General features: G+C 41.8%; 1 protein-coding gene across 7 annotated transcripts in view; it reads right to left on the reverse strand.

The window, feature by feature from the left end:
• Positions 1–20,886, reverse strand: part of CACNA1C (calcium voltage-gated channel subunit alpha1 C) — an 800,624-nt gene that overhangs the window by 287,807 nt on the left and 491,931 nt on the right. For 5 of the 7 annotated variants that reach the window (XM_082255705.1, XM_082255709.1, XM_082255707.1 and 2 more), the window contains exons 17-21: positions 17,365–17,497; positions 17,101–17,173; positions 15,651–15,783; positions 11,577–11,706; positions 384–443 (exon numbers count right to left, since the gene is read on the reverse strand). In XM_082255705.1, the coding sequence (XP_082111831.1) occupies positions 384–443; positions 11,577–11,706; positions 15,651–15,783; positions 17,101–17,173; positions 17,365–17,497 (529 nt within the window). Of the gene's footprint in view, positions 1–383; positions 444–561; positions 622–11,576; positions 11,707–15,650; positions 15,784–17,100; positions 17,174–17,364; positions 17,498–20,886 lie in introns of all 7 variants that reach the window. The other 2 variants (XM_082255711.1, XM_082255708.1) reach the window with 2 other exon arrangements.

A 20,886-nucleotide genomic window follows, 5' to 3' on the forward strand; every position in this document is an offset into this window, starting at 1 on the left:
ATACTGTATAGTGTTTTAATATTCTCTGACAATTTAGCACAAACTTATATTTGTGACTCAGAGCTGTGCTTTAAGATCTGTGCAATTGTTGCTTTAAAAATAAATTTGTGCTGAGAGTAATAAGGAGGCTGCTGACTTCCCCTTCTGAGAATGCTAGCTGCCTGGCTGTCGTGTTAATTATTTTAATTCAGTACTTTGGAAGTCTTAACTCTAAACAAAAATGCAGGTGTTGTGGCTTCTGTAGCTGCATGCTTGCTCTCCAGAATATTCTCAGCTACAGCCTGGCAATTAGCATTTCCAGAAGGTGGCTGGTGATGGTGGCTGCCATAATTTCTCTCAGTGCAAGTCTCCTTTTGCAGTGAACCGGCAGACATAATTTTTACCTTTAGGATGATTTCTAAAGTGAAAATGCTAGTGAACACATAGTCGGCGTTCCCTAGAATCTGAAAGACAGAGGGGAAGGTGGTTAGTGGATGTGTGGAAAAGTAAGGGAGCCGCGTGTGTGTTAGCTTTGGAAAGAACAGATGACGAGGATAGAGAGATGGTCCCTGGCTGGGTTACCTTCAGGGCTATCTCTATGGTGAAAATGATGGTAAAAACTATGTCAAAATAATAGAGGACCTGCGAAAAACACAAAAAGGGTGAGTTGGAGGAACTTAATGAACACTCATTGCATTAAAGAGGAACTCCAGTCAAAAAGTTAGACCCTGTAAAATCGTATTTTTTTTTCACACTTCTGTCCACTTCTGCTACACTAAAGCCCCGTACACACGTACCGATGGTCGGCTTACAAATGTTCCTCTTTTCTCCCCGGGATGTCGGTGTCTGCTGAAAAGTGCAAAGACAGCACAAGGACAGCACAAGAATTTTGTCCGCCGACTGCAGAAGTGATGTCATGTAATGGTTAACTTTCCCTGTGTTTTCTATTTTCTGAGCATGCCCAGTCTTGCAAATCTGCGGTCTGTCGGCCGAATTGTGTACTGACAGGCGAACAATCGTCCGTTCTGGTGTCGGCATACAAATATTTTCATGTTTGCACGAAAGACTTTTGTCCGCGGATTGTGCGCAGACATCTGTCGGAGGCACCATACTAACACGCGTACAATCGGCAGATCCTTCGTCCACCGACGTTTGTATGCCGACGATCGGTACGTGTGTACGGGCCTTAAGTGGCTGTGTTACCCAAGTGTTCACCCCTTTGAGACTGCACTTGTCTCTCTATGGTGTCTAGGTCCCGCCTTCAGAGAACTATTCATTAGTGTATGCAAGCTCTAAATCAATCTTTCAGCATGTTTAGCATTACACCTCACTGTATACAGTTTATTTAAGCCCTAGTGCACACTAATGCGATGTGGGAAACGCACAAGATTTGCTGCATTTCCCCACATCGCACTCCAAAGTAATCACACGGCGTTCAGTTCATGTGACCTGCTGCGGGTGTCAATACTATCTTAATGACACCCCGAAACAGATCGCAAAAGGCTGTTCAATTGCCAGAATTGCAACGCATTGGTGTAAACACCCATGTATTGCGATTCAGGTTTGGGGGGGGGGGGGAGGGTCCTGTAGCATTTTGGTGCGAATGGGATTTCAGCCATACAAAATGTATGGCTGAAATCGCACCACACAGACATTGCAAGTGATGTGCATGGGAATGCGGTGCATGCGATTCTTGTGTGAATCACGTGCAGTGATTTCCACGGACCAGTGTGAACTTAGGCTAAGGGTCACCATACATGTTACAATCTGACTATAAAAAGTTTGTAAAATCAACTGTAAAGTGGTTGTGAACCTCAGACATGAAATGTGAACAAAGCATATCCCTCTATAGTGTGTACTTGTCCCAATTAAGAGCACAAAGTGTATTTACTGTCTGCTGCTTTGTTCCTCTGCTATCAGCATGAATCATTTTTGAAAAGTTTTCCTGACACCAAGAAAAAAAAGGTCACAGGGGAGGGACCTCCAGTAGACAACCTCAGCTCTGTTCCTGTGAGCTCTGTGAAGGGGGGTGTGCCTCTGCCTTCCAATCAGCTCTCAGACCTCTTGACACTGAGATCTGCAGCGTGTAACTTCAGCTATCCATCCCCTTTTTCTGACAGCTCAGTTAAAGTTTATTCTGGAGTTTAAACAGAAGTAGAGAAGATAAAACTGCAGATAAACATGTACAACTTATGTAGGAAGATTTGATAAATCTCTGTGTATCACCGGAGGATAGTCCCTTGACTAGGTATATTGAAGGTTTACAACCACTTTAAATTTACTAAAACTATGTTATATGAGAACCTGCATAATCTATCCAATCTATTTGTATTCAATGAGACAGGTCCTTTAACTACATGGTTGTTGAAATATCTTAAGGAGATTGTACAATCAGATTGTAACGTGTGTTGTGAGTTTAATGTGTATCTATAGGAAAACTTTTTTTGATAGAGTAGGGAATGGTTAACCCCTTTACTTCCTGTTGCAGAAACATAACAAGAAGTTAGAGGAACTCTCCCAAAGTAAAACTTCACAATGGGGCAAACAGAAATAAGAACTTGACAGAATGTATAAACCTTCCAGACTATATCCAAAACTGAAAAAAAAAATAAAAAATCTGTAGCAAAGTTTCTTCCTTAGAGATCCTGTTAGTAACATCTCTTCTTGTTGCAGGGTGAGAACGCTAAACCTGCCATATGAGCTCTTTCAGTTGACTGTTGGGCTGCCTGTTTGACAGACCTATTATCTCCAGGGGGAAAGAAAAAATTATAACAATAAATTTGAGTCTTAGATACATTTTTAAAGTTGTACTTGAGAATGTAAAATTGGCCGAATGATATAATCTGAATTTTTCTCTGAAAATGAGCAAAATCCATGTGTTGGCTGTGTGGCTGTATGGTGCCCAAGCAAGCAAATACAGAAGGCACATGTGTGTTGAAAAATGCACCAAATCTTCTGACTGATAGGAGATTCACAGACCCCCAACTGTTTAATAAAATTCCCCAGTTCCTGAAACATGACACTGTCAAAACTGCTGTATATCAATCATACTGAGTGAAGATCTAAATTTGTTCCTCTCAGTCCTCCATCCTGGGTGTTCTCCCTCAGTTGAGAAACCGCAGGGACTCTTTTTGGCATCCAATTTTCATAGGTCAGTTGGAGTTCAGGAGGGATGATGAGAATGCCAAAAGGCCCAGTCAGTGATGTAGAACATGCCAATGTTCAGCTGCTGGCTGATTTTTTGCAATTATGTATATTTGTAACTATGTACTGTATATTTGTAATAATTCGAAGCAAAATATAAGGTAATTGTAGAATATATATATATATATATATATATATATATATATATATATATACATATATATATACAGTATCCCACAAAAGTGAGTACACCCCTTACATTTTTGTAAATATTTTATTATATCTTTTCATGTGACAACACTACAGAAATTACACTTTGCTACAATGTAAAGTAGTGAGTGTACAGCTTGTATAACAGTGAAAATGTGCTGTGCCCTCAAAATAACTCACCACACAGCCAATTATGTCTAAACTGCTGGCAAGTTTCAATATTTTGTGTGGCCACCATTATTTTCTAGCACTGCCTTAACCCTCTTGGGCATGGAGTTCACCAGAGCTTCACGGGTTGCCACTGAAGTCCTCTTCCACTCCTCCATGACAACATCACGGAGCTGGTGGATGTTAGAGACCTTGTGCTCTTCCAGCTTTCCCTTTGAGGATGCCCCACAGATTCTCAATAGGGTTTAGGTCTAGAGACATGCTTAGCCAGTCTATCACCTTTACCCTCAGCTTCTTTAGCAGGGCAGTGGTCATCTTGGAGGAGTGTTTGGGGTCGTTATCATGTTAGAATACTGCCCCGGCGACCCAATCTCTGAAGGGAGGGGATCATGCTCTGCTTTAGTATGTCACAGTACATGTTGGCATTCATAGTTCCCTCAATGAACTGTAGCTCCCCCGTGTTGGCAGGACTCATGCAGCCCCAGACCATGACACTCCCACCACCATGCTTGACTGTAGGCAAGACACACTTGTCTTTGTACTCCTAACCTGGTTGCCACCACACACGCTTGACACCATCTGAACCAAATACGTTTATCTTGGTCTCATCAGACCACAAGACATGGTTCCAGTAATCAATATCCTTAGTCTGCTTGTATTCAGCAAACTGTTTGCGGGCTTTCTTATGCATCATCTTTAGAAGAGGCTTCCTTCTTGGACGACAGCCATGCAGACCAATTTGATGCAGTGTGTGGTGTATGGTCTGAGCACTGACATGCTGACCCCCCACCCCTTCAACCTCTGCAACAATGCTGGCAGCACTCATACATCCATTTCCCAAAGACAACCTCTGGATATGGCACTGAGCGTGTGCAATCTACTTATTTTGGCTAACCATGGCGAGGCCTGTTCTGAGTGGAACCTGTCCTGTTAAATCTCTGTATGGTCTTGGGCACCGTGCTGCAGCTCAGTTTCAGGGTCTTGGCAATCTTCTTATAGCCTAGGCCATCATTATGTAGAGCAACAATTCTTTTTTTCAGATACTCAGAGAGTTCTTTGCCACAACGTGCCATGTTGAACTTCCAGTGAACAGTATGAGAGTGAGAGTGATAACACCAAATTTAACACATGGTACATCATTATAGTATAAAGATGTGAGTCAGACAATTTGGGAGAGACCAGCCCTATATGTATTTATCCCAACAGAAAGAGAGGGCAAAGAAATTAATCTTGCCCCACACAGAGTGGTCCTTTAAATGGTATCTTCCAAAGGGTATGTGATAGCAGCACAAATATCTAATTTAAAATGTACAAAAATATATTTATTGAACATGCAGCATCGTACACATAGCCATACTGTATCTAGAGCCAAAGAGAAAGGAGAGGGCCCTTAGAACATTATACATACAGTGACATCAATGTTGTATAAGTGATATAGGTACAAAAAATGCCAACATGTTTCACGGTGTAAGTATTCCGCTGCTTCAGGGCTTCTGTTGTCCGCATATACTTCACAGATGTCTAGTATATACATATGAAAGAGTAGAAAAAACATAAAAGTATAACACATATATATATATACAAAGACACTATACTTATAGACCCAATATATATGACTGGGGAGAAGAATAAATCAAAATTTATATATATATATATATGAAAGTACCAACCACAAAAAGAGAAAAAGGCAGGTGTTGTCGGATATGTTCCAGTTAGGGGGAGACCAAAAAGTATATGCATCAGGTATCGCGGGTTCGCAAATATCAGTACTTATCCAAAAGTAAATTAGGACTACCAACTGTCTATCACTTCCCACTATAGATATACATGAAAAAGAAGAGGGACATTGAAAAATCATATAGAATGGGTCAGATTTAAGACTGTGTTAAGTGGACAATCGTATATTCAGCATCCCATGTCAAAAGGCAGCCATGTTTAAACAAATGGGGACCCACAGCCAGATGCCTGGGCCTCCCGAGACCCCACCATATCAACACCGATTGCCCTGTACAGAGGCCGCCCTTATAAGGCCAAAAGGGGGGGTGGTCCTGAGGTGGGCTTGGCGGGTCTCTCTCATTAGGCTCAAATAATACCGGCTGATCTTACCTGTGTGCTTACCCATAGAAGCCTAGGGTGTTGGAAGCAAATAGGGGCATGTATGTATGGAGTAGAGGCAATGGCCGGCTCCATATGGAGGACATCTTCCGGCCAAAAGACGCTGACTCCTGGAGATGAAGTCAGTTCCTGCTCCCCGGGCAGAAATTATGTCGGATCGTGAGGTAATGTAAACATCCGTCAGTCACCCAGCAGGGATATTCGGCCCGTCATCAATCCCCGTCCAACAAGCGGAGGTGACGTCCGGCCCAAACAGGAAGGACAACAAGCAGAAGGTTTTCAAGCACGCAACACATACTAGACTAGAGGTATTATATATCTCCTAAAGGGGGGATGTAATGCATTTCATATGGGTAAGATGAAACGTATGTTGTGGCAACGTGTGAAAGAACATGCCGATGATATACGTGATGGGATTCCTGAAAACCCTTTTGCTAGACATTGCCTCTACTCCATTTATACATGCCCTTATTTGCTTCCCACACCTTAGGCTGCTATGGGTATGAACACAGGTAAGATCAGCTGCTATTGTTTAAGCCTAACGAGAGAGCCCCTGCCAAGCCCACCTCAGGACCGCCCCCCTTTCGGCCTTATAAGGGGATGCCTCTGTACAGGGCAATAGGTGTTGATATGGTGGGGTCTCGGGAGACCCAGGCATCTGGCTGTGGATCCCCATTTGTTGAAATATGGCTGCCTTTTGACATGGGATGCTGAGGATACAATTGTCCACCTTTGGTTATAGTAAGACAGATCTTATCCTTGGATCCTTTAACACAGTCTTAGATCTGACCTATTTTATATGATATTTCCATGTCCCTCTTCTTTTTCATGTGTATCTATAGAGGGATGTGATAGACCGCTTGTCTCACAGTTGGCAGTCCTAATGTACTTCAGGATACTTCTGGATAAGTATTGACATTTGCAAACCCATGGTACCTGATGCATATACATTTTAGTCTCCCCCTAACTGCAACATATCCGCCAACACTTGCCTTTTTCTCTTTTTGTGGTAGGTACTTTCATATATATAACAATTTTATTTTTTTTCCCCTCCCATTCATATTAGATCTATAAGTATGTTGTATGTTCAATAAATATATTTTTGTACATTTTAAATTTGACATTTGTGCTGCTATTACATACCCTTTGGAAGATACCATTTAAATGCCCACTCTGTGTGGGGCAAGATTCATTTCTTTGCCCTCTCTTTCTGTTGGGATAAAAAACTAATTTAACACACCTGCTCACTATTCACACCTAAGACCTTGTACATTAAAGAGTCACATGACACTGGGGAGGGAAATTGGCTAATTGGGCCCAATTTAGACACTTTCACTAAAGCCCCGTACACACGTACCGATTGTCGGCCGTAAAAATTCGGCCGACGACCGATCGGCCGATTGTAGGCTTGTTAGTATGATGCTTCCGACAGCCGACAGCGCACTTTCGGCCGAAAAGAATCTGTCTTGCAGGCATTAAAATTTTTGTTGGCCAACACCAGAACAGCCGATTGTTCGCCAGTCAGTACAGATTTCGGCCGACAGACAGCAGATTAGCAAGACTGGGCATGCTCAGAAAAGAAAAAAGACAAGGAAAGTTAACCATCACATGACATCACTTCTGCAGTCGGCTGTTGTTGGCCGACAAAATTCGTGTGCAGTCTTTTGCAGTTTTCAACAGACATGACAGCCCTTGACAAAAGACGGCCGATCGTTCTGCCGACGATCGGTACGTGTGTACGGGGCTTTAGGGATGTACTCGATTTTGTTGCCAGCAGTTTAGACATCAAGGGCTATGTGTTGAGTTATTTTGAGGGGACAGCAAATTTACACTGTTATACAAGCTGTACACTCACTACTTTACATTGTAGCAAAGTGTAATTTCTTCAGTGTTGTCACATGAAAAGATATAATAAAATATTTAAAAAAATGTGAGGGGTGTACTCACTTTTGTGAAATACTGTGTGTGTAGATATATATATATATATGTACTACAACTTCGTGTGAACCTTCAGGCGAAGTCGTATTTATGGAAACGTGTCCGTGCAGGACCACTTGACGACCAGTGATGTCAGCACGCCTCTCGGAGGTAGCGGGGAGAGTGGAACCCTGCCGGGAGTGTTGGACACGGAATGGTACGGGTGAGCCATTGATCCGTCCAGGGGCAATCTGATGGTTAAATGAAACTATATGCTTGTTTTTATATGAAAATGTTAGTGAGATTTTATGGGGGGGTAAATCGGTTGAATAAATATTTTACAGTGGTACACTATGGTACTGTGCTTTATTTTGATCAGAGTACCTTATGAGCTGTCATTTCCTTAACGGAGGATTGATCCAGTGAGTGAGCGAGGGGAGACATCATATGAGGATGTGCTGTTTTTTATGAGTGACGGTGAGTGTAAATTCAGAGGGAGTAGAACACACACCTTCGGTGTGCTTGTGTTCTTCTGGAGTGGATCACGGCTGCTTTTGAGTCCAGGGATATCTCTTTCACCCAGTAATTTTCTGGATTTATGACATGTGGTGGACTTCTGCTCATTTTTTATTGTAAAGACACTTTATGTATTATTACGTCTGATTATTCTCTCATTACGCTACATGTATGCAGAGGGATTTTTATACAATTTATTTATATTTTATTAGTATGATACTAAGAGCGCTGCTTATGTATATTTGTATTATTTTTATGTTATCTCGTTACCTATGAGTTAAATATAGCAGCAGTGACTTGAGTTTTCAAGTTGAATATTCATTCTTTTATAAAAAGTTGTAATTTTACGACAATCCAGGAGCACTTTGTAGGGCGGGCAATTTCTTGTGTTTTTAGATATGTACTACACACTTTACATTTTGCTTGGAATTATTTTTGTAAAGCAGGTATTTTACTCTCAAAAGACACCACAGACAAAGTGTGATAGGAAGTTATTGACAAAGAAAAAAATTTAAAAAACAAAACATACATTTCAATAATTTAGCTAACAAAAGAAACATACAAAAAAAAAAAAAACAATTCCTAGTGAAAATATAGTTAACAAAAAAGTGTAGTACCCACTGTTAACCTGTAGATGTTGCTAACACTTAGTCATTAAATCAAATTTGATGCTACCAAAACACATAACTAATGAAAAGATGAACTTTAAAAGGTTATTAATGATGAATGAAACTGCAGCGCCACCATTGCCGGAATATATCAATTATAACAATTACTGAATTAATTTTCACAGTTCAAAATATGCAGCGCTTCTCAGCTCGGGGATGATGAAGGCCATTTACAAATCAGGAATTTTCTTGTTTTTTGTATTCTACATAGGACTGACACAGTTTCACTTCAAAGTAGTCTTTCAAAAATCCCAGTACTTCCCCTAGTAATGTCTTCATCTATTTTTCTCTTCAGAAGGACGGTGCCATGCTTGTTCAGGCATTTACCAGGGTCACCATCCCATTACTGGACTCAGACACTCGAGATGAAAAATCCTGAAATTTCTGGTATCTGTGCAGTTCTTGGCTGTGTTAACAAATGTCTGGCACAGATCAGCCCTTGCTGCCTGCCTTTCACCTTGTTATTTGCTATAAAGTTTCAAAGTTGCAGTCCGATCACTTCCTCCTGCCTGTAGCACATAGATGGCATCATCTCAGCCTAGGCAAAGTCACTGACAATAACAACAAATTACCCTCACTTCCTGTCTCTAAAATGTTTTCAGCATAACAGGAAGTGAGGGTAAATGTCTCTAAAGGAACCTTAGATAGCAGTTAAACAGGGGTTCTAACCCTTCCACACTCCATCCAAGCTAAGAAAAACAGATTTGGCCGGACATGCACTTGAACCCCCTTTTATCAATCTACATTTTGGTAACGTCTAAACCAGCTTAAAAACAATTCAAACTATTTCACTGAGGTTTAAAGCTGGCTGTACACTGTCCACTCAAATAACCAACATTTTTGCAATATATTAAAAAAACTTTGACGTTGAGGAATGAGGATAAGTTGGGAGGTATTAACCTTGTCGCACTGGGAGGCAAGAATTGATTTCAGTGCACTCCGTGTCTATTGAGATTCCCATAATGTGCATTAGAGGCTGCAGCAAGTCAGATAGAGCCAGCCTTGTTTCCTGGCTGGAAGATATTCAGCATCATATAGCCCTTTCCTCCCCAGCCTGACTGTCCCTGGCCTGCCCTTTTTGTTCACTGGATTTCAGTTCTTTCCATCAATCATTAACACATGTGGATTTTACCTAAGGGGGGTGGGGGGGTTTGCATGCAAATGTAGTCTGCTGAAAGTGGTAGTAAATTCTGCTTTGTGATACGTTTAGGAGATATTTGCTCTTTTGGCAGCCGGTGCTGCATGCGCTCTGAAGGAACAGCTTACCCATGCCATTCCTTCAAAGCACTGTGCTGTAGCTGTGACTGACATCATTGCGGCTCGGCCATACAAGCTGCTGCAGCCTGCGAATCCGGAAGGGAAACCGGGTGAAGATGGAAACTCTGTCAGGGGTGACAGCGCACTGCTGGATGGCTTTGTTCTAAGGTATGCGATGCATACTAGCACATTATACCATTGCCTTGCAGGGGATTTTTTTTTAAATGCTCTGGTTTACTAACGCTTGAAGAAAGTATTTAATAAATGTGCCTTCTCTTTGACCCTAGTCAAATATAAAGAACCTACGTGTGGGATCCACATTGGTTTTACTCTTTGCTTTTAAGTCCAGATTCACACTATTGTGATGCGGGAACACTGCGAATCTACTGCGTGTTCCTGGATCGCATCCGCAGCACAGGCAGTTCACACAGCCATATGCGATACGCTGGGGGTGTCAATTCAAAGTTAACGACACCCCCAGATCAGATCGCATATCGCGCGTGAACCACCATGCGATCCGATTCTGCTGCGGACCAAAAAAAGGGTCCTGTGCAAGTTCACTGCAATTGCGGTGCGAATTCAGCCATACAAACTGTATGGCTGAATTCGCACCACACAGACATCGCATGTGATTTTAGGGGCAGTGAGTGCGCTCCGAATCATATGCGATGTCTGTGATTGCAATAGTGTGAACCACACTTAAACTTTTTGCCCATGGGAATATATTTTGCATTGTGTTTGTATACAGTTGATTTTTAACATTCCCATTACTCTGTATTTTTCGATGACAATTATCGCTTCCACTCTAAGTTTTGGAGGTAGCCCTTAGCCTTGGAAAATCTGCTCTCTTAAAATTAAGTTTTTTTCTTTCCAGTATGTGCTTGTTGTTTACATCATACAGTATGTGAAATCATGTAACTGTCGCTACTATCCAGATGTTCTTTTATATGAACATTATTAATAAGTTCTGCAATGTTTGCGATTACCAGGGCTCCAGTCAATTCAGAGTGGTTACCTGCCAGATGATTGTGCTTATGTCCATCCAGTCCTAAAATATGGACAGGACAGCAGGGGTGGGGATCAGATTTTTCTTTGCTGCAGTTTCACTTTCACTTATATGTCCCTGCACAGTGAAGGAGAAGCAGCAGACTGATGATCTGTTCTCTCTGTCACTCTGCTCTCTCCTCTTATCAGTATTCTCCTTGCATTGTATTGTGTCTTACATATGTGCCTGGAATTTAATTTTAGTTGGGAATAAGCTCCAAAAATCAAGAAAACGATGTTAAGGAGATCTCTCTTCAGGACACCTCAAGAAATATAGGAAACCAGTGGCTGACTGCCAACCAGACTCCACTAAAGACTGAAATATCACATTTGGGTAAAACACCCTCTACAGTAGCTCTGCAAGGAGGAATAATAACGCTTGAAAGTAGGAAAGACATCACAACACATTTTTCTTCATTTGTAAATGACCTGTTTATCACATCACAAAACTGAAGAGAAAGTGTAAGGCCATGGTGGCGCTCTCAGTGGAAGCAATGGGATGGGAGGGGTCAGGTCGGATCTCCCATACCCCAGACATGAGGAGGACATTGTGCATACTTGGTTCCTGAAGGAGTAGTGTCTCACAGGGTCTTCAGCTGCCAACGAAATGCTGCTCAGGAGGATGAAAAAGAGGATCAGGTTTGTGAAGATGTTGTTATTGACAATACGGTGACAGTGGAGGCGGAACCTGCAAGACAAACGAAAAACGAAAAAAAAACTTTGAAATGGAAAAAGAGATATAAAAGCAAACATTTTCATTTCCTACAAATTTGTTAAAAGAATACTTTAGTTAGTTATGTTTTTTAAAGCACATACATCTTAATTGAGCACTCATAATCTAGACATGGGAATACCAATGTTAAAGGATATATGGAAGTTTTTATGTATTTATTAAAGTATTATTAAATACAGAACTGAGTTTTTTTATATCTGCTCGGAGTTCGGCCTTAAAACTGAACTTCATCCAACTCTTCAGTCTTGCACAGTTGTTATTCTCCTGTACTGAAATTGCTTACCCTAATTTCATTACACACAGTGATCTTCTAATAATTTTCATTAGAAGCTGCAGCAAGTCAAATAGACCCCGCCTCATTTCAAGGCTGGAGAGTATCCAACATCATCTAGCACTTTCTTCCTCAGCCAGACCTTCCCTGGGCCACCACCTTCATTAATTTGATTCCAGTCCTTTTGATTATAGAGGCTTAGCTTAACATACAAACTTTACCTAGGGAGGTCTGCATGCAATTGCAGTTTGTCTAAGAAGGCCCACTCTTACAAAACTGGAATCCACCCATTAAGGCATTTTGATATTTGCCTAACTCCTCCCAAAAGCCAACTCACTGCTTGCATTAGGGCTGGGTGCTCATGAGAGGAGTACTAAGGCTGGGTGCAGTGATGTTTTCAGTATGCTATGTACAGCACCCTTCTGGTCCCTCACACCAGACATGATCTGCCTGCAATGCACAGGGAGGTACAGAGACCCACTGATAACATCACTGGGTCCAAAACAAGATACGTTATGAAATCAGGTTTTATGGACATTTATAAAAATTTAAATATGTCATTAGCATGTTGATGTGGGGGAAAGGAGAATTCAGGGAAGTGAAATTCTAAGCAGAATCAATTAATTTGATATAAACTGATTTACTGAACCCCTTCAATACTCATAATCTCTGCAGTGTATGGACTGATTGTTCCATAGTACAAAAAAAAAAAACTGGGATAACTCCTTTAAATTAGGCAGGAAGTGTGCACAGGACACTGGAAAGATCTGAATTTCTTGCAGGAATTTTTTGCTCATAACAAACAGAAATACCAAAATGTATTTAATAGACAGAAAGGGGGCAAATAAGAGAAGTTCATTGCTAGGGTTTACATAAATTTCAAAATTCCAATTTACTGTCATAACAGATGATGTTTGGTTTGCTAACCCTTTGCTTTCAGTGTGGCTGATCTCAAAATTGGATGAACTCGTTACCCTGGATTTCTAAATATGCCAGCTAATTGATATAATAAATATCTTTTATAAGACCTGGCTAAGTTCCTCTGGGTTCTCTTGGCTGGAATCTGTGGAAGTGGGACAATCTCTAGCACAGGCCAGTAGCTGTAGGTTTGTACAATGCAGGTAATTAATAAGGTTATCGGAAGGAAAAAATGAGGACAAGGTCCCCAAAGGAGGGACACCTACGGAAAGGACAGATTTTATAAGATTTAAAGGATCATGATGACACAAGGGAGGCTCTGAGTGAATAGTCATTAATCCATACTGAAATGTCCACCTGTAAAGTGACTGCAGTCTGACAATCCTGCTCGTTGGAGACATAACAATGAAAGAGCTCTTAATTGACTGTGTATATTTCAGTTTTGTACTGTGTGCATCAAAAGGAGCCATCCACCATATCTACCATACACAAAATGAAAGATTGTCCAACTCCCAGACCTGAAGGAAGTATTGATCTGAAAGTGGATTTGTCATCAAATTAATTTTTTTAATGCCAACATGCTACTGTAATGTGTCAATGTAACAGGCATGTGCCCATTACAGAGATCACAATGCTCCTTGACAATGCCTTCATTTGCTCTCTCTTCAAAAGGATGGCTCCATCTTTGTTCAGGCATCAGCTAGGGCCACCATCTATTTCCTAGTCTGACATGATGACCCCATCATGTAAATCCAGGTGGCTGTGCAGTTATTTGCTGTTTTTGCTTCTGCCTGCAGCAGACTGGTTCACTAGCTGCACAGGAAAATATTCTGTTTTCTTGTTTGGGCTGGTGTTGGATGGGCTTTGGTGGGGAGGTATTGCATTTATACAGTTTTTTTTTTTAACTTTACTGAAATGTCACAAAGTAACATTTCATTTATTTCTATGCAGTGCATAGGAACGCAGGAGAGCTACTGTGTGGAGCATAAAAATACAGATACACTATATTACCAAAAGTATTGGGATGCCTGCTTGCTTGTCTTAGTCCATAGGGTTCAATATTGACTTGCCCACCCTTTGCAGCTATAACAGCTTCAACTCTTCTGGGAAGGCTTTCCACAAGGTTTAGAAGTGTGTATATGTGAATGTTTTACTATTCTTCCAGAAATGGATTTGTAAGGTCAGGCACTGATGTTGGACAAGAAGGCCTGGCTCGCAGTTTCCACTTTAAATCATCCCAAAGGTGTTCTATAGGGTTGAGGGGCAGGACAGTCAAGTTCCTCTGCCCCAAACTCGCCCATCCATGTCTTTATGGACCTTGTTGTGTGCACTGGTCCAAATCATTTGGTGAAGGGGGGATTATGGTGTGGGGTTGGGGTTGGGGGTATGGTGTGGGGTTGTTTTTCCGGGGCTTTTCCGGGGCTGGGCTAGGCCCCCTTAATTACACTAAAGGGAACTCTTAAGGATTCAGCATTTTGGACATTTTCTTGCTCCCAACTTTGTGGGAGTTTGAGGATCGTCCCTTTCTGTTCCAACATGACTGCGCATCAGTGCACAAAGCAAGGTCCATAAAGACATGGATGAGCGAGTTTGGGGTGGAGGAACTGGACTGGCCTGCACAGACACCTATGGGATGAATTAGAGTGGAGACAGGCCTTCTCGTTCAATATCAGTGCCTGATCTCACAAATGTGCTTCTGAAAGAATAGTCAAACATTCCCATAGACACACTCCTAAACTTTGTGGACAGCCTTCCCAGAAGAGTTGAAGCTTATATTATAGCCAACGCAATATTGAACTCTACAGACTAAGACTGGGATGCCATTAAAGTTCATGTGCGTGTAAAGGAAGGTGTCTCAATACTTTTGGTAATATAGTGTATGTTGCGTTTTTCTGCACAGCGATTCTCCACAGCTGCCGCCTGCATTCCAGTGTGAACAGGGCATGCATAAAACTATTGTTTTCTATGTGTCCTTGCAAAGACTGGAATTTTTCTAGTGCTGAAAATTGCCTATCTCTGCATAAGTGTAAACGCGCCTAAAATAAAATAGAACTAAAAGCAATATTTTTTTCATTTAGGATGGAGTAAGGAAGGGTTATAACGACTGTCAGGTTTTCTTTTTGCTATCTGCGTCCCATTGGAGAGATAGCCCTTCACTTCCTGTCCCACAGCCAAAACAGAAAGTGAGACCGAATCTCTATAAAGTGAGGGAAACCCTGGTGTTCCACAGGGTCACCAAAACTAGTGCCCCCCACTAGAAGATTTCCCATCAATTCCTGTTTTTGGGATAACCAAAGATTTGGGATTTTCTTTTACTTTCACTCTTTTATGATAACAAATAACATGACAAATAGAAAAGATAGGTATTCTAATCTCTCTCCACTCTATCCAAAAAAAAAGGTTAGCCTTTATTTACACTTTAATGATAAAAGGTGGAGCTTTTCTGAAAAATGATACTGTTACTGTGAATTGTTACATGTCAAGAATGTATTCATGCATTCCCAGACACATATTTAGGTTTACTGCATCATGAGCCTCAACCCTTGTAAGAAACCTCCAAACATATGTAAATGCAAGCTGCGCATATACAGTATCCCTGGATATTTAAAGAACAGATATAGGTAAAAATCTGTTGCAACGTTTGCTATCTGCCTTTAGATTACTTGGATCTTTTAAATCCTGGAGTTTTACTGTATCATTTTGGACTTACTTGTTGTCCGGACGGAAAATGAAGAAAGCGGTGGCTTCGGGCATGGGAACAGCCTTCTCTTTAATGTGCAGTTCAGACAGTGGACGGGGACGAGGGCCAACAGGCATCTCCGGCTCCTCCTCTTCCTCCTCTCCTGAGGAACACAAAATCATTTTATTTTAGAGAAGATTCTTCAAGATAGCAGGTACAACGAACAAAAAAGATGACGTTAGTCATTCTACATCTTTCAGGTTGTTCTATGAGTTTGCTTGTCATTCAGTAAAAGGAATATATTTTTACTACAGGAAAAATACAATTGTAAACTCCGAGACTCGAAAGATATTTGTTTATACAGTTCAGGTAATACGATCAGAGTACTATGTATTTAGAGATGAAACAGTTCATAGAGATATCCAATTTATCCAACCATTTCTTTCATATTTTAAAGAAATTCTCTGGACAGCCTCTATGCAGAAAAGTTAATTTTTCTTTAAGTATATTCTCCTTAATTTGTGTTATCCATGCCTCAACAGTTGGAGGTTGTGGTGCCAGCCATTTTTGTGCAATAAGTTTACGGGCAAGAAAAAGAGACCGAACTATTGGAACCAAAGTATTTTCCGAAATCCTTGTTCTATCCAATATAGACAACAAACATCCAGGTTCCACCAGCAGGGCCACCCCAAACACCAAGTTAATAATGGAGACAACTCCCTGCCAATAATGATGAAGTTTGGGGCACCTCCATAACATGTGTATCAAATTTGCTGGATCCTGATAACATTTTGGGCATCTTGATGAGTCCTGCCGTCGCCACCGAAATAACTTTTCCGGGGGTATGGTAAGATCTATGCTGTATAAATAATTGAGCCAGACTATGTGTAGGAGATAATGAAACCAAGGGCAGTATTGAAAATGCCTCAACCCATTGTTCATCTGATATAGGCCCAATATCCTCTACTCATTTTGCTTTTGCTGAGAGGTTTACATATTCTTTTACTTCAGCACATGGTTTTTGGATCTTTAAGCGTAAGAGCAGAATGCTCAAGGTCTTGTTTAGGTGGGAAACTGATCTCCACTTCTAACATCACTTTGCTTTCTCCTGATTTTTCTTTTTCCCTTTGCTCATATGCAGTGTTGTGTGTATACTGTGCCTGGAAAGGAGTTTTTTATAACTGTTTACATTTTTACACATGGGTAATTTTGAGATCCTGTTGGTAATTTGGTTTAGGTAAGAAAACTTTACTGTGCTACATACTAATTTGGTAGGAGGGCTTTTAGATTGCTTTAGTCCCTTCTAACCATAACCTTTATGATTTATACTGTCTTGAATGTTCAGTTTGCAAATTCAGACTTAGCTGCATATTTAATTTGCGCTGTATATAAGCACTGTTTAAACTTTGCTATTTCTCTGCAGAAATCAGACATTTCTCAGCACTTTAACAATCTTTCCAGAATGCTTTGCTGTGGTTACCTGGGTTTTCATTGCTGCTGGGGTATGGAGACTTCTCATCATTTTCATTGGATGGATAATCTTCTACATTAATCTACAGGAAGAAGGTGAAGAACAATGGTCAAAAATGTGTTCTTAAAAACTGCTTTTACAATCAGTAGATAACAGACGACTAGGATAATTAAGTGGTTTGCATGAGCCACTCAAACTGGGTTACAAAAAAGTTAGTTCTATAGAAGTGTGTGATTGGCTGGAGGTGGGGCATTCCAGTGATGCCATTCCCACCTTGGTAGTAGGAGGTGATTCGCCATCTGCAGTGATAGCCTTTAGCTCGATCTTCTCTTTGTTTTCCTCCACAGCTGGAACCGGAGATTTTCCGATCGTCTCATTCTCTTGTTTCTTCTCTGGGCTCGCCGTTCTGGGAAAAAGGATAGAATGCATTTTAATTCGTATATGGGGATTCTGATCACTCCACCAAGGATGGTTAAATCAAATTATATATACTATATATATATATAGATGTATATATACTGTATATATATATATATATATATATATATAATCCAATATATACATCCTCTAGAGACAAAATCTTCATAGGGAATTACTGTATATGTGGTTCTGGCTTAACCATGTTTAAAATGTATCTTTAGCCACATTTATTTCAGTTTTGGAAACTTCGTTTTGAAGTAGGGAAGTGTTATGTGCCCTGTCAGGTTTTTTTTTTTCCTGCTGTCTATGATTTCTATTTGTGCTAGTGACCATCAAACAAGTGATGGTACATATGATGTTTTTATACTTGTCACTGGAAAAGAAACAGATGGCAAATATTCCACTGTGGACACCTTTCCCAGTGACAACTGCCGGTTCACTTTTGAGAGATTTCTTCTCTCAATTCTGCTGTGTCTCTGGGACAGAAAATGAAGAAAAATTTCCCCAATAGGACACGAACAGCAAAGAAAAATTGACAGGGGATAGCAATGTGCTCTACTCCATCCAAAACTAATAAACACTATAGATTTGTTTATTATGGGTTTATATATAATGCCATCAGTTTACATCAGTTTATTCACATCTGTCCTTGCCCTCAAGTAGTTTACAATCTAAGGTTCCTATCTCATTTACATTAGGGCCAATTTACAAAGGAGCCAAATTAGCTACCCAGAGGAAACAGGGAGAACATTCCAACTCCATGCATCCTGATTAAGATTTGAACTGAGGACCCATTAGTTGGAATAAGGAAGGAGGAATTTGGCCATGCAGTGCTTGAGCAGCCCCACTGCAAGGGAGGGTTTTGTGTTTCCTGGAGTGGGGCTTTGAGGAATACACTTCTGCGTCCATAACACCTATTGTAATAGAGTTACCTTCCCAAAAGAGTGGTTACACTAATGCTGATTAATATTCTGCTCAGTTAGACAGCAAACATACCTACGTATAGTATAAGAAAAAATACTATATATATATATATATATATATATATATATATATATATATATATATATAAATAAATAAAATGGGATTTTTGACTTACAGTAAAATCCATTTCTCTGATGTTCATTGACGGACACAGCTCCTGATCTTCTTAACCATTGAGACGTCCCAAAGCAGTGTTAAACATGGGGGGTGGGAACAGCGAAAAAGAAATTCCCAAGGCTAACTAAAGCCAACCAGGTAAACAGGAGCTCAACCAAATAACTGGAGCTCACCTGAAAAAACAATACACACTCTAAGAGGACCAGGTCCTCTAAACAGCAGCCTGCAAAACCTTGCGGCCAAAGGAAGCATCTGCAGATGCCAACACATCCGCTTTATAGCACCTTCTGAAAGTGTGCACTGAAGACCAGGTGGCCGCTTGCAAACCTGCATCACTGACGCCTGATGATGGAAGGCCCAGGAGGCACTAAGTGCAAAGGTAGAGTGTGCCTTGACAAGGAAAGGAGGAACCTGACCCTTGATGGAATAGGCCTGAATCACCGTCTGTCTGATCCATCAGGAAATGGTCACAGAAGAAGCGGACAACCCTTTCCGTGGCCCATCTATAAGCACAAATAGTGAGTCTGATTTCCTAAAGGATGCGGTAGCTGTCAGGTACACTCTAATCGCCTGGACCACATCCAAGGCATGCAAAGCAATTTCCTTCAGATGTTTTCGGACACAGGGAAAGAAACATAATGTTTTCATTCAAATGAAAATCAAAGAAAACCTTTGGAAGGAAAGACGGACAGGGACGAAGAACCACTTTATCTCTGTGAACCACCAAAGAAGGTGAACGACAGGATAATGTTGCCAATTCCGACACACTGTGCACAGAGGTGATAGCCACCAAGAAGGCCACCTTCTGGGACAGCGTAAGCAGGGGAATCTCCCAAAGATACTCAAAAGGAGGCTTCTGGAGGACTGAGAGCACTAAATTAAGGTCCCAAGGCAGCAACAGGGACTGCATTGGATGGGCCAAGTGCCTAACTCCCTGAAGAAATGTACGCACCAGGGAGTATGTGGCAAAAGCCCGATGAAAGAAGACCGCTAAGGCTGACACCTGACCCTTGATAGTACTCAAGGCCAGTTTCTGCTCAAACCCCTGGAAAGGTCAAGATCCAAGCCACCGAGAAAAAGCGAGGATAAACCCCAAGAGACTCACACTACGCAATGTACAACTTCCACGTACGATGCTAGATCTTCCTAGAAGTAGATTTCCTAGCTTTTAACAGCATTGGAATCCCTGACTTAGACAAACCTCTATCCATCAGCACCTGGCCAAGCCGTGAAAGCCAGCGACTGTAAAGCAGGATGAAAGATTGGCCCTTGGGACAGCAGATCCTCCCTGAGAGGAAGCTTCCAAAGAACGTTGGTGGCCAGCCGCCCCAGATTGGCGTATCAAGCCAGGCGAGCTCAGTCCGGAACCACTAAGATGACCGGAATCCCTTCTCCTTGATCCTGCGTAGAAGTTTTGGCAGAAGCTGGAGAGGAGGGAAGGCGTAAACCAGACGATACTGACCCCACAGGGCCACCAATGCATCTGTGGCTCCCGTGACCAAACCATAAACCTCTGGTACCTTTCTGATGAGCCAAGATGCCAACAGATCAACCTCGGGGATGCCCTACCGAGGACACAACTGATGAAACAATTTCGGATGAAGGGAATACTCCCGTTGGTCCAACCCCTGCCGACTGAGGTAATCCGCCTGCCAGTTTTCCACCCTGGGAATGTGTACGGGGGAAAGGGCTGGAACAAACCTTTCTGCCCACCTTAGCATGCCGGCTACTACTAGAGCCGCCAGGACACTTCTTGTGCCCCCCTGGTGGTTGACATAAGCTACGGCTATGGCCTTGTCTGATTGAATGTGCACTGTACATCCCTGAAGACAATCCGTCCAATGGTCCAGACACAGTCTGATCACTTGGAGTGCCAAGACATCGATCGGTAGTCTGGACTCTTCCAGTATCCAGAGCCTCTGAGCAGAATTTTTGCCGAGGATGCCTCCCCAGCCAGACAGGCTGGCATCCGTGGTGACCACTGTCCAATACAAGGGGAGGAAGGATTTGCCCAGCCTAAGCGCCGGACAATGAAGCCACCATATTAGGGACTCCCTCGTTACCTGGCTCAGCCGGATCTAATTGTCCAGAGACTGCAGAGTCTTGTCCCATTTGGTCAGAATCTCCCTTTGCAGGGACCTTGTATGGAACTGTGCAAATGGAGCTGCCTCAAAAGTAGACACCATGGGGCCCAGCCCAGCAACCACATGCAAGTCCGGAGGGATGACCATCTGCGGGAAAGCAGGAAACGAATTACAGCCTGCAATTTCTGGA

The sequence above is a fragment of the Pelophylax lessonae genome, assembly GCF_965119305.1.
Source record: "Pelophylax lessonae genome assembly, chromosome: 4".
Classification (NCBI taxonomy): Eukaryota; Metazoa; Chordata; class Amphibia; order Anura; family Ranidae; genus Pelophylax; species Pelophylax lessonae.